We start from the raw sequence: 13,407 nt of genomic DNA, 5'->3' as shown, positions 1-13,407 counted from the left end.
GCGATCCGCCCGTCTCGGCCTCCCAAAGTGCTGGGATTACAGGCTTGAGCCACCGCGCCCGGCCTCCCTCCTGTATTTTTACCATCCCATAAACAGATCTGTATATGTTTACACCATACCATTTTTCATATTTTCTTTATCAAAGAGGGAAATGTTATTTTCAAGTTACATTTTATTAACATATCTCAAAATACAAATGGAAGAACACTTTGAAGGCTAGTGTCGATTTATATCTATACATATATTTTAGAGACAAAGGTCTTGCCATGTTGCCCAGGGTGGCCTCAAACTCCTGGGCTAGAGATCCACCTGCCTCAGCCCCCTAAGTAGCTGGGACTATAGGCGAGTGATGCCACACCAGACACTAGTGTTGATTGTCATTTGCATTGACTTTGTGGGGAAAAAAAAAAAAAAAGATTTTGTTTTTCTAACACAAAAGGGATGGAAATGCAACATAGTGTAAATATTTAGTGTCAAACCTTACCTTTCCAAATACAAGAAACTATTAATAACAGGGAAGAGGACTTTCATTTTTAATGCTATATTGATATTTTGTACTGTTTAAAATTTTTGCTATGAACATGCATTACTTTTATAATATAAATACTAAAAATTTAAGCATTAAATTATAAACATAAACATTTTCTTGACTATTAAAAATCAGGTCCAGATGCAGTGGCTCATGCCTGTAATCCTAGCACTTTGGGAGGCTAAAGAGGAAGGATGGCTTGAGCCCAGGAGTTCGAGACCAGCAACATAGTGAGACTTTGTCGCCACAAAAATAAATAAATAAATAAATATATAAATAAAATCAACTCATATTTTAAGGAATATATGATATTCAGGATATGCCTAATTTTTCAAAACTGAGAAAATGATCAAATAGGAAAAACACTCAGAAGATATTCAAACAGGCTTTTTTTTTTTTTTTGCTAACTAGAAATCAGATTCTTACTTTCTCCAAGGTGTTATATTTTGCAACTTCAAAATCTTGAGGAAGATGAGGAATTTCAACATTCTCTGTACCAAACCTGAAATTTGTACAGCGTATAATTAAAATTTTAACATTAAATGGATTTTAGGTTAAACAGAATTTCATAAAATTTTTCTTGTACATCTTTACAAAATACATGATAGATTCCTTACAAAATACATGGTAAGTCCCTAAGGCCTCCTTAGCTGTTCCAGAAATTGTGAAAAGATCATTTGAAATGAGCTGGATGCCTCCTCTGCATAATTCTCCAGCTCAGATACCAGTACTGTAGCGTCTGCACGGGAAGATGGTGTCCACGCAGCACAGGCAGAGGCAGAAGGAAGTGGGTCACGCACTCTGGGAATGGGCTACTTGTGTTTGCTTTGGATCTGACCCTTCGAAGCTATGTCACTCCTCTCCAGACCATAGTCCATTCCTCTCTAAAATGAAGGAGTCAGACTTCTCATAATCTGTACTTTTCATTTTGTATTTTCTTCTCTTTAAACACTATTATTAACAAATATAACAAGATTGATGCTATGCCTAATTAACCCAATGTTTTGCGTGTGCTTTAAGAAGCCATATCGAACTTTAGACTCCTGTACTCCATTTGAGGAAGGCTGTTGTTATTTCCATTTTTGAAAATATCAGGCAAAAGTAACAAACTGTCTTTACTCTAAAGGCTGCTCAGGAAAGAAATAGGATGAAAATCGTTTTTTTTTTTTAATCTAATAATTGGACCCAATCTCATTTAATACTGAGAATGTAAAATAATGATCACTATACTAGTTGAAGAAAAAGACAAATAAAAAATCACTAAAGAGTTATATACACGAAATAAATTAAAATACGAAAAAGTCTACAAACAGAATTTTAATACTGTGCTTGAGGTTTACACAAGATTTTGCAAACTCTGTAGAGTCCTAGGAATCAGAAAGAAGTAAATTACTCAGTGAGTTCCACAGTGTCTTCCTCCTCTGTGGCACTGTCCGGGCACAGACCTTCTGTTTTCACTTCTAGAATTAAAGCAAACAGCACACTTGTTTACTGCCCAAAGGCTTATTATATTTCCTTAACCTAAGTGCTGGAATTGTTAAGATACATAAATATATCCTTAAATTAGTTACAATTTTGGTGATCTAAGGATAACCCGGTGGGAAAAGAGGAAGGTATACATTTGTAAGAGGAAGGTATAACATTATAAGATAGTGAGAACATACTCTAATTCTATCTTAACAGGCATATCAGGAGAATTCTCATCTGTTATTATTTGAAACTCACTGAGAGCCGTACAATTTTCAATGGGCACTTTCCTCTTGAAGAGTACAAAGTGCACAGGATCAGAATGAGTTCCCGAGAGTCAGCACATCAGGAGCCAAGGAGCTGGAGATGTTCTAGTTTACAGGAGGGAAAGTCACGGGCTCTACATGAGCTTTTGCTTCATACTTTTTGTCCAGAGAAACAGTAACACCATCTAGAGCACTGTGATATACAGGAATAACTCTGAATGTGAGGACTTCTTTCCAGTTTTAATTATACTGTCAAGATTCCAAAGATCATCAGTGTATTTGTAGTAATTTGGAATCTGAGTAAATTATGCTGGCTGTCATACAATATGTTTTCAATGTGAAAGGAGTCTACTATTGTCTATTTCTGTTGTAACTATCATTTGCTGGGACATGTGCTGGGACTGCAGCAGCCTTTCTGGACGATTGTCTAAGGAGGCTCTACCCTGCCAAGTCCTTACGGTATCTAACACATACCATGTGCTTACTGTAAGTTAGTATTTATCAGAACTGTTCGATTTTTGATGTGACTAGGAAGAGTACATTTCTCATGTCCAAAGGCTTTCTTCTTGGCCACTTTCCAAAATAAAATCTGGGTTTATAAAGAAAATACGTTTCTGTTGAGGAAACAATCTTTTGTTTGGAAAGAATTTCTTTAGCAAAATGCTGGTCCTCACATTTCCAGTCATTAGGTTGTAGTAATCACTGTTTAACACAAAGGCTTTTCCCCAACCTAGCTAAAATCACAGTCAGGTTTTCTGAGATGATCAGTGTTTTGAATCTGACCGTACTAGGCTGGATATCAAGAAATCTGTTTCTATTGCTAAAGTAGTCTTTTGTCCTTTGTTATTTTTCTGTCCATTTGCTGAGGTAATGAGAAGTCTGTTTTTGTAGTATTTCTGGTCAATTCTCTGTCTATGATATCTTTGACAAACCCAAGTGTGTCCTATAGTACCTATGATACATTAAACGCTTGCTATGAGATACCTACCAGGACCGCTCGCCTTCTGATCAGGAGGTGGTGTGATGTCCAGGGGCTTATTAGGATCATAATTCTTTACATCCAAGAGTTTCTTTTCTCTGATAGATTCCCATATAAAATCTGGGTTTGCAATATGAACGTGGTTCTTTTGGATAGAATTCAGCTGGTACTGACTCAGAACGTCAGCATTGTCTAAGATCACATGTGTGCACTAAGGAAAAAAAGAGTCAATCCATTATGCATCAGGAAAAACAACATTTCAGTAAGTTTTTTGTATCTGTAATCTTCACCCTTAAAAAATCTTATTTTAAGGTAGTTTGTGATCATTTTTCTCAAATTTCTAAAAACCTCTATAAATAACAAAGTTTCTAGTTACACAAACATTTTAAAAATCAACTGTTTTTAAAGAATATGGATACAAATGTACCATAATTGATTAACCCTAGAGGTTATTTGTAAATTTTCATTATTGTAAACAATGCTGTGATGACTATCCTCATGTACACATCTTTGTGCACTTCGTCAATTATTTTCTTAGTAGTGGAAACGGAGGTTCAGAGGTTACTCATTATTTATTTTAATTTGTAATTTTTACAAATCTTCTTTTTTTGTAGAGATGGGGTCTTGCTATGTTGACCAGGCCGGTCTTGAACTCTCAGCCTCAAGTGATTCTCCCATCTCAGCTGGGTTTACAGGCATGAGCCACTATGCCCATCTTATAAGTGTATTTATTTTTTAATAAACAGTAAATTCACATTGTAGAATAGCTAAAAAATAAAATAAAAATGATGACATGTTAACTTCATCCTCACTGTTGTTCCCAGTTCCTCTCTGCAGAGGCACCTGCTATCACCTGCTCCTCACAAATCCTGTAGAGCTACACTGTGCATAGACACATGGCAGCGTGCTACTCAGCCTCTTCTGTGCCGGCTTTTCCACTGAATTTATCTTGGCAATTGTTCCTCATCATTACATATAGAGCTGCCTCCTTCTCTACAGGAGCTGGGATGCACATTTCACATGTTTATGTACATGGACTTCCACAAGGTTGCACTCACGGTATGTGAGTTTCTAAAGAGGAGAGACCATGTTGGCAGTTCTCCACACAGAAGACAAACTGAGAAGGGAGAGCAGGCGTGAATTATTCATCTGTCCACAGAGATGGTGAGACAGTTCAGTGTGGGAAGCCATATAAGGGAAGTATATACAATTCTACCTGAATTGGAAGTAAACAGGGACATTGCATTTCTGGTATTCAGCTGAAGTTGAGCACGCTTCACAGAACAGATGAGGCTCACCCTGGCCAAGCCCCAGAGCTGAGGCCCAGGGAGGGGCAGGCTGAGTCAGCTCATCAATTCGTCAGCAGAGGGAACAGCAGAGGACAGGGACAGACCAGTCTGGCACTTAGAGCCTTTGGATTTCTATTTTTACTTCTTATAGTCAGGTGGTTTAAAAAAGAGGTTAGACTGAATTATTTCCATGATTTCATCCAGCTGTAAAATCCTATTATTCTGAACTGCCAGGCTTACAAGTTCCAGAGGCAGAAGGTAGATTCCTGCAGCCTTTAAATGAACAAAACAAACAGCACAAGCTACACTGCGAAGATGAGTCTACACTGCATGTCTTTCTTTCTGCCCCCAGGAACCTGGCTTACCAGTGGATCACTCCAGTGCTGACAGACTGGTGAGTGGCGACAGTGCACTTTTCGCAAATCCTGTGCACTATGACTTTTCTCCTTCAAGAATAGATATGGCTGGTCTGAAATTCTATTTTCATATTTGGCTGTGCTCTAGTAATATCCTGCTTCACAGGACATGTGGGACTGTCCTGCAGTTCAAGGAAGAGAGAGAGGACAGGGCTGGGCCTCCTCTGCCTCTCGGGGCCCAGCCTCCCAATGGGCCATGTCACAGTCTCTCCTGATGAACTTTGAGTAGCTCACTCTCTCCTGCTGCTAATCTCTGCTTCCTTTTCTAACCAAGACCCCGTTCCCCAAATGCGCGATGTTTTATCATACTGTAGTTTATGACATTTGGAAATACCTGAGGATTTAATGAAAAGGAAAACTTTCCACCATTTTCCTTAATGTCAGTTTGTAGCTTTTTCTTCTGCTGCCGAGGTAAGTACTTCACTTTCAAACAGAAGATACAATTTGCAAAGATTCCCATCATCATCCTGTAGGAAAAAAGTTTTTAAGGACTCTCTCTTAAGTAAATGTAATTGACAGTGAATCTAGATTATACAAGCAAACTGTGGGAAAATTGGGCATTATCTTAAGAAAGATATTATAATCATGTTACCAGTTGAACATTGCAAAAGCTGAATAATATCCTAGCTTGCAATATGTGTTGGTTTAAGAATCATTTCTAGCTTTTATGATTGATATTACGACACCAAAAATCTCTTTGTACAGGCTCATAATATACATCTTAAAAAAACATGACAGATGTCAGTTACAGATCAAGTGTGTGACTCCAGAACATGGAACCATTTATTTCTAAATAAAAATTAACATTATTTGATAGTGAAACCCTGGTTTTTTTTATACATAATTCTATGCATTCAAAAAGACTCTTTATGTGAGTTTCTGTTAGGCCATTCTGGGGAAAAACTGAACTGGTAATAAAAATATACAACTATGTTTAAATGGAATATGTATGTGTATGTATACACACATATATATTCTGCATTTGGGTTTTTTTTGGGAGACAGAATGTCACTCACGTCACCCAGGCTGGAGCACAGTGGTGCAATCTCGGCTCACTGCAACCTCCGCCTCCCGGGTTCAAGTGATTCCCCTGCCTTAGCCTCCTCCTGCCTCAGCCTCCCGAGTAGCTGGGACTACATGTGCACACCACCAAACGTGTCTAATTTGTGTATTTTTAGTGGAGACGAGGTTTCACATGTTGACCAGGCTGGGCTCAAACCCAGCCTCTCAAAGTGCTGGGATTACAAGTGTGAGGCACCACACCCAGCCTGGGTTAATTTAATTCATTTCCTATACCATGCATTCTCAATTTTGTATTGAAATGTGTATTTAACAATAAATTAATACATGGTGAAAAATTGGGTTTAATTTCCACTAAGTATTTGTAAATTTTTTTTTTTTTTTTTTTTTTTTTGATACAGAATCTTGCTCTGTCACCCAGGTTGGAGTGCACTGGTGCAATTTTGGTTGACTGCAACCTCCACCCCCTGGATTCAATCGATTCTCCTGCCTCAGTCTCCCAAGCAGCTGAGATTACAGGTGTCCACCAAGACGCCTGGCTAATTTTCGTATTTTTAGTAGAGACAGGGTTTCACCACATTGCCCAGATCAGTATTTGCCAATTTTTAAAAGCAAGGAGTCACGTCTAACAGGCTCCCCCAAAGTAAGCTGCCGTTTCGCGATAGCGGTTCCCAAGTCCTGTACTAGTTTGAGGATCGCGGTTCCAGGTCCTGTGTTAGTTTGGGTAGGCAGGGCAGGCTCTCTGCTGCCGCCCCGCGCGTCTTGGGACTAAGCTGAGTCGCTGCAAGCCCACAGCCCTGCACCGCAATTGGGCTCCGCATTTCTCGTTTGCTCTGCCTGCCCTTTTACCTCCTGTTCCCACAGGCCGGAGGCGCCGCCCTACCTAGTACCTTTGCCCTGTGTTGGAGCCCATTCCCTGGGCTCCCAATTGAGGACCCAATGCCAGTGCCTCCGTGACACCTCACTTCTGGGTCTCCTTGGTACCACAGAGGCGCCACATCCCCAGCCTAGGCCTCCTCGTCCCCTCTTGGCTGGAGACAACCACTGGGTGCTATTCTTGACTCCCTGCACCCTCACCTCCTTCTGCCAGTTGTACCTCTTCCATCACAGCCCCGGATACAGCCCCAATCTATAGAACTTGTCCCTCCTGCTGCTATCCTGGCCCAGGCCCTCTCATCCTGACTGGCTCCCACTCCTGTTGCGCCTGTGGTTCAATCTCTTCTCCACATTGCAACTTAAGGAATCTTGGTTTTTGGTTTTTGGTTTTAAATTACATTTCAGATAAAATACAAATTGCTTATCATGGTTCAAGGCCAGCAGCTATCTCATTCCCTCCTGGCCACACTGGCTTTTTCATCAGGAGGAAGAAACCCACAGCTTCCCTCCAAGTCTTGACACATGCTGTTATATCTTACAGTTCTTCTCCCTGGGACTCCCAGCCCTTCCTCACCACATGCTGTCTCCCCCATCCAGGACACAATGAATGAACACATTAGGGATTCATATTTTTTCATCTTTCTTTTGAGGTCCAGTTAAACTGAAGTCTCTTGATGTAATTCTGCCTTTCCATAACATTAGTTTGTAAAAGTTTCATTTGTTGACTGCCTCTTACATTCAATAATTAGCATCTGTGCATAGATAGGAGGGATGAAATGAGGGGTACTGTAAAAGAGATTACACCACATTATTTAGGTTAATCTATGCTAGTCGATGTAATCTCTGACAATTAAAAACAACACACACAAAAACCACTAAAAGCCTTTAATGACTCTAGTAATTTCCAGGACAGTCTCTATGTGATATTGCACCCCCACCTATGCTGCCAAGGTTGGCTGACATGGAGTGGCTGCTCAACCCCACCTTCAGATGGGTCCTGGATGTGTAAAATCCTCTGACCTGTTTAAAAAGTGTTTCCTGGAAAAGTGATTCATGGTCACTGCTGAAAATGTGAAAAATACAGAATTGTATAACAGCAAAACAAAACATCTCAAAACCTAAGGCTACGTTAGCATCTTGTTTTGCATTTTTCTTCCAGGCTTTTTTCTAGGTCTATGTATTATAACACTTTGTTTTTTTTCAGACAGTCTCGCTCTTGTCACTTAGATGGAAGTGCAGTGGTGAGATCTCGGCTCACTGCAACCTCCGCCTCCGGGGTTCAAGCGATTCTTCTGCCTCAGCCTCCCGAGTAGCTGGGATTATAGGCACCTGCCACCATGCCTGGCTAATTTTTGTATTATTAGTAGAGACGGGGTTTCACCATGTTGGCCAGGCTGGTCTCGAACTCCCAACCTCAAGTGATCCACAAGCCTCAGCCTCCCAAAGTGCTGGGATTATAGGCATGAGCCACTGCGCCCAGCCGCAGACTATATTTTTTATCAAAACTGAAATCATACTACCTATCTTGCTGTTATCAGTTAGCATCTTTAGCATTTTGTCATTAAATATTATTGGAAAACATTTTTAATTGAGACTATCAGATATGGACTGTAAATGAGTTATTGTTGGAAAATTAAATCATTTCTAATTTTTGGTATCATAAAAAGCCATGATGAACATCCTTATGTGCAAATCCTTGTTTCCATCTCCAACAGCCATCTTAGAAAATAATACTTAACCAGAACTATTGAATCAAAGTTTGAACAATTTTTTTGTGTTAAAAGTTAATCACTATGAAGAAAAAATAAAAAGCACCTAATATGATGGGAATGCTCAAAACTAGACTGCGGTGATGGTACACAACTTGCTAAATTATTAAAAATTTTTGAATTGGGCCAGGCAATGTGGCTCATGCCTGTAAACCTAGCACTTCGGGAGACTAAGTGGAGCAGATCGCTTGAGACCAGGAGTTTGAGAGTAGCCTGGCCAACATGGCGAAACCTTATCTCTACAAAAAGTAGAAAACTTAGCTGGGCATGGTGGTACATGCCTACGGTCCCAGCTACTCAGGAGACTTAGGTGGGAGGATCACTTAAGCCTGGGAGGTCAAGGTTGCAGTGTGCTGTGATCATGCCACTGCACTCCACCCTGGGTGACAGAGATCCTATCTCAAAAAAAAAAAACAAAAAAAACAAAAAAAAGTATTGAATTATACAACTAAAATGAGTGAATTTAATGGTATGTAAATTGTACCCCAGTACATTTTTAAATAGTACTTTTCAGATATATAATAGTTATACATATCAATAAAGTTGTTTTTAAAAAAGCACCTGATCCCTCCATCCAGAAATAACCCCACTGTTGATTGTGTTTGTTTTTGAGCCAGTCTCCCTGTCACCCAGGCTGGAGTGCAGTGGCACGATCTCAGCTCACTGCAACCTTCTGCCTTCCAGGTTCAAGTAATTCTTATGCCTCAGCCTCCAAGTAGCTGTGACTACAGGCACGTGCCACCATGCCCAGCTAATTGTTGTATTTTTAGTAGAGAGGGGGTTTCACCACGTTGGCCAAGCTGGTCTCGAACTCCTGGCTCAAGTGATCCACCCACCTCTGCCTCCCAAAGTGCTAGGATTACAGTCATGAGCCGCTGCACCTGGCCCCCACTGTTGATATTTTAATATTTTTTCTGGTATTATTCTTTCTTGTATCATTGTATTCTCTAAATGAATATTCTATATATATATATATATATATATATATATTTTTTTTTTTTTTTTTTTTTTTTTTTTGAGATGGAGTCTCGCTCTGTCACCCAAGCTGGAGTGCACTGGCTATATCTCAGCTCACTGCAAGCTCCGCCTCCCGGGTTCACGCCATTCTCCTGCCTCAGCCTCCCGAGTAGCTGGGACTACAGGCGCCCGCCACCTCGCCCCGCTAGTTTTTTGTATTTTTTTTTTTTTTTTTTTTTTTGAGACGGAGTCTTGCTCTGCCGCCCAGGCTGGAGTGCAGTGGCCAGATCTCAGCTCACTGCAAGCTCCGCCTCCCGGGTTGACGCCATTCTCCTGTCTCAGCCTCCCGAGTAGCTGGGACTACAGGCGCCCGCCTCGTCGCCCGGCTGTTTTTTTGTATTTTTTAGTAGAGACGGGGTTTCACCGTATTAGCCAGGATGGTCTCGATCTCCTGACCTCGTGATCCGCCCGTCTCGGCCTCCCAAAGTGCTGGGATTATAGGCTTGAGCCACCGCGCCCGGCCTGTTTTTTGTATTTTTTAGTAGAGACGGGGTTTCGCCGTGTTAGCCAGGATGGTCTCGATCTCCTGACCTTGTGATCCACCCGCCTCGGCCTCCCAAAGTGCTGGGATTACAGGCTTGAGCCACCGCGCCCAGCCGAATATTCTATATTTAATGTTATAGCCAGTTGCTCTTATTTTACTTTTTAAATAGGACTTTCACCTTCACAGCTTATTTAGCTTTTAGTGATATCCTCCCTATGTCAGTAAATATTCTTTGAAGGTGTTTTTAGTGGTTACATAAGCTTTGCGTTTATTTCATCGTTCCCCAAGTCATCAGATACTTGGTTACTTAAGTGTTCACTATTAGAAATACACTTTAATTAAAATGTTTGTACATATATTTTTTGGCCACATCTCTGTCATAGTTTCCCTAGAGTTGATGACCAGAAGTGGAATTACTGAATCAAGGAGTATAAACATTTTTTACCTTTTTAAACACTGTGGTAAAATATGCAGAAGATAAAATTTACCATCTTAACCATTTTAAGTGTACAGTTCAGTGGCATTAAGTACATACACACAGCTGTGAAATCAAAGTATAAACATTTTATTTTATTCGAGGCAGGGTGTGGCCGTGTATCCCAGGCTGGAGTGCAGTGGTACGGTCACTGTCACAGCTCACTGCAACCTCAACCTCCCTCCCAGCAATCCTTTCACCCCCGGCTCCTTAGTAGCTGGGACTCCAGGCCTGCACCACCATGCCCAGCTAATTTTTGGAGTCAGGGTCTTACTATGTTGCCCAGGCTGGTCACAAAGTCCTGGGATTAGGCGATCCTCCTGCCTCAGCGTCCCAGAGTGCTGGGGTTATAGGTGTGAGCTGCTGTGCCCGGCCCAGAGTAAAAACATATTAAACATAAATCTGCAGTCTGCTCTTAGCACCTGTGGCTGCGTGGGAGGTATGGAAAGGCACACATTCGGTTTCGTGAAATCTCAAGTCAGGCCTTGACTTCTCTCTTTCCACAGATTCATCTCTAGTCTCTCTAAAAAGCCAGGCCTCTTCTGGGTTAACAGCTCCTAACCGACACGCGACACCAGTTCTTCCTTGTTTCAAAATGTTCTCTAAACAGAGTTCATGTTTTCATCAGCGCTGATTACGTAGACATGAGATGTGGCAGACACCGGGCTAGGGGCTGGTTATTCTCTAAGGCAAATCTGCAGTCACTCCAGCCTGTCCCTCTTCCCAGCTTCTTCCCAAAATAGCATTCACAGAGTATCTTCCATCCAAAGACAGCAGGGCACAGCCCCGGTTCCTAAGAAACCCTCAGCACACCCCCTCACAAACTCCTGGCTGCTCTATCCACAAACCATTGGTGTAGGTGGAATCAAGGGGCTTCCTGCTTCACAGGTCTTTGTCTTTAGCACTGGCAAAACCCCGAAGGAGTCCCTTTCTGGGTAGCCTTGATTCTAGAGCCTCCGCCTTCCAAAGTGTGTGAGTCACCGCACGCTAAGATCACTTTTGATATACAGTGGGCATTCAATAAAAGCTTGCTTACTAAAAACTCTCACATGCATCCATTAAAGCCCAGGATTACCGAAAAGCCTTCTGACACTATTTGCATTTTGGACCCAAATGGCATCAGTAATGCACCTCCCTAATGGGATTATTAAACCCTTAAACAACAAAGGTACTACTTTTATTTCCACCGCTATGACCTACAGTAGCTCTACGCACACAGACAGGACCAAATGTGTACTTAACAAATGATCAAGTCAGATGTAATGAAAGAATCTGCAACCCGCACATACTCAGAGCGAATTTCCCCTTTATCATAGCACTCTGCTTGGCTATTGTCATGTAATTGTCATTCAGCAGTCCAGAATCGAAAGGGCTTGGGCTTGAATATTTAGCAGCGCCTTGGTTTTCTAGAAGCTGAGATCTACCAACTCGACCCCTGGGTGAATCATTCGGCCCTCCCACCAGGAATTACTTAACTGAGTTAGAGGTTTTCAACTTTGGACCTCAACAAACACATTGTTTCTATCACGGTGTTCCCAATGACTCACGATGTCAGATGGTACTTCCTGATTACTCACCAAACCACCTTACTTTTGCACCATTTGAAACCTAACTTTAGGAAAGAAGGCCATTTGGCATAAAGGAAACAAGAAACAGCACATTCTACCGCGAACCGCAACGCCCGGGGTCCGGAGACTTGGTGTGAGTGCCGGCTCCGGCGGGCGCCCCCCACCGCACCCAGTTTCTCGTCACCTGGGCTGCGCTGCGGGGCTGAGCGGAACGACCGCAACATCCCTCCCCGAGAGCGCTGGCTGCACTAGCTCGTCCACCCCACGCCTCACAGCGCCATCAGGCCCACAGCGCCGACGCCGCGCAGGACAAGGGCGCAGCCACTGGCGGAGAAGGCGCCGCGCAGAGCACACGGGGCACTTCCTGGCCAGGACGACAGGGATCATTGGCAGACCCCGACCCCGCCGCGCCCACGCACCTGCCGGAGGATCCCGCCGGCTCCCGGCGCTCCCCGACTCCGCGCTCCTCGCACTCTGTGCTTCCGGATTCTAGGCTCTCCCTGCCCCGGGGGCTGGGCGGGCGCCACTGCGCCGGAACCCCGTCCTGCACCAGGCGAGCGCAGCGTCCCGAGCAGGGCCGGTCACCAGAACGCGCCTGGAATCGGGTCCGCCCGGTGGGGAGCGGGACCCGGCCTCTGGCGGGGTTTCTCTTCCAAAATCAGAGGGAGGGTTCAAGGCTTTGTTTCACTTTCATATTTCAGGAGGGATTTGGCCAATGAGGATTAATACAGAGCTCGGCTTTGGGCGAGGTGGGTGGATGGTGCTGTCCTTTAACTGAGAAATGGAAGGGATTCGCAAGGGCGGGAAAGAAAAACATTTCGGGAAAGTTTGGGGAAACAGGAGAATAAGATAATAAATTTACTTTAAGCACACACCTGTGGTCCCGGCTTCCTGGGAGGCTGAGGCAGGAGGAACACTTGAGCCCTGGAAGTTGAGGCTACAGTGAGTTGTGATTGTGCCAGCCTGGGTGATAGAGTCATCACATCTAAAAAAAAAAAAAAAAGTGTAATAAAAACCTATAGAATGCTTGAAAAACCATCAAACTACTATGTAATTATTGCTGTTTCTAAAGAAACCAAAAATACAAGTGTGAAAACTATTATGGTATTGCTCTGCTGTTATCAAATCAAAGATTCAAGCTAGAAATCCTTTACTATCTATTCAACATCATTGGTCAGGCATTCTAGAATGTAGATGTGATAATCCCTTTGTTGTATAGACCCATTAGGTTGCCAGGATCTTTTGTTGTAAG

The 13,407-nt window shown here is 42.6% G+C and overlaps 1 protein-coding gene across 2 annotated transcripts in view; it reads right to left on the bottom strand.

The window, feature by feature from the left end:
- Positions 1–12,796, bottom strand: part of PARP4 (poly(ADP-ribose) polymerase family member 4) — a 95,646-nt gene extending 82,850 nt beyond the window's left edge. The window contains exons 1-5 of one of the 2 annotated variants that reach the window (XM_030921947.1): positions 12,575–12,796; positions 5,281–5,413; positions 3,251–3,452; positions 1,923–1,989; positions 956–1,031 (exon numbers count right to left, since the gene is read on the bottom strand). In XM_030921947.1, the coding sequence (XP_030777807.1) occupies positions 956–1,031; positions 1,923–1,989; positions 3,251–3,452; positions 5,281–5,412 (477 nt within the window). In that variant the 5' untranslated portion in view covers position 5,413; positions 12,575–12,796. The remainder of the gene's footprint in view (positions 1–955; positions 1,032–1,922; positions 1,990–3,250; positions 3,453–5,280; positions 5,414–12,574) is intronic. The other variant, XM_030921948.1, reaches the window with a different exon arrangement.
- Positions 12,797–13,407: the final 611 nt, after the last annotated feature.

Source organism: Rhinopithecus roxellana, chromosome 18, assembly GCF_007565055.1.
Source record: "Rhinopithecus roxellana isolate Shanxi Qingling chromosome 18, ASM756505v1, whole genome shotgun sequence".
Classification (NCBI taxonomy): Eukaryota; Metazoa; Chordata; class Mammalia; order Primates; family Cercopithecidae; genus Rhinopithecus; species Rhinopithecus roxellana.
This window is presented reverse-complemented; position numbering and strand designations above follow the sequence as displayed.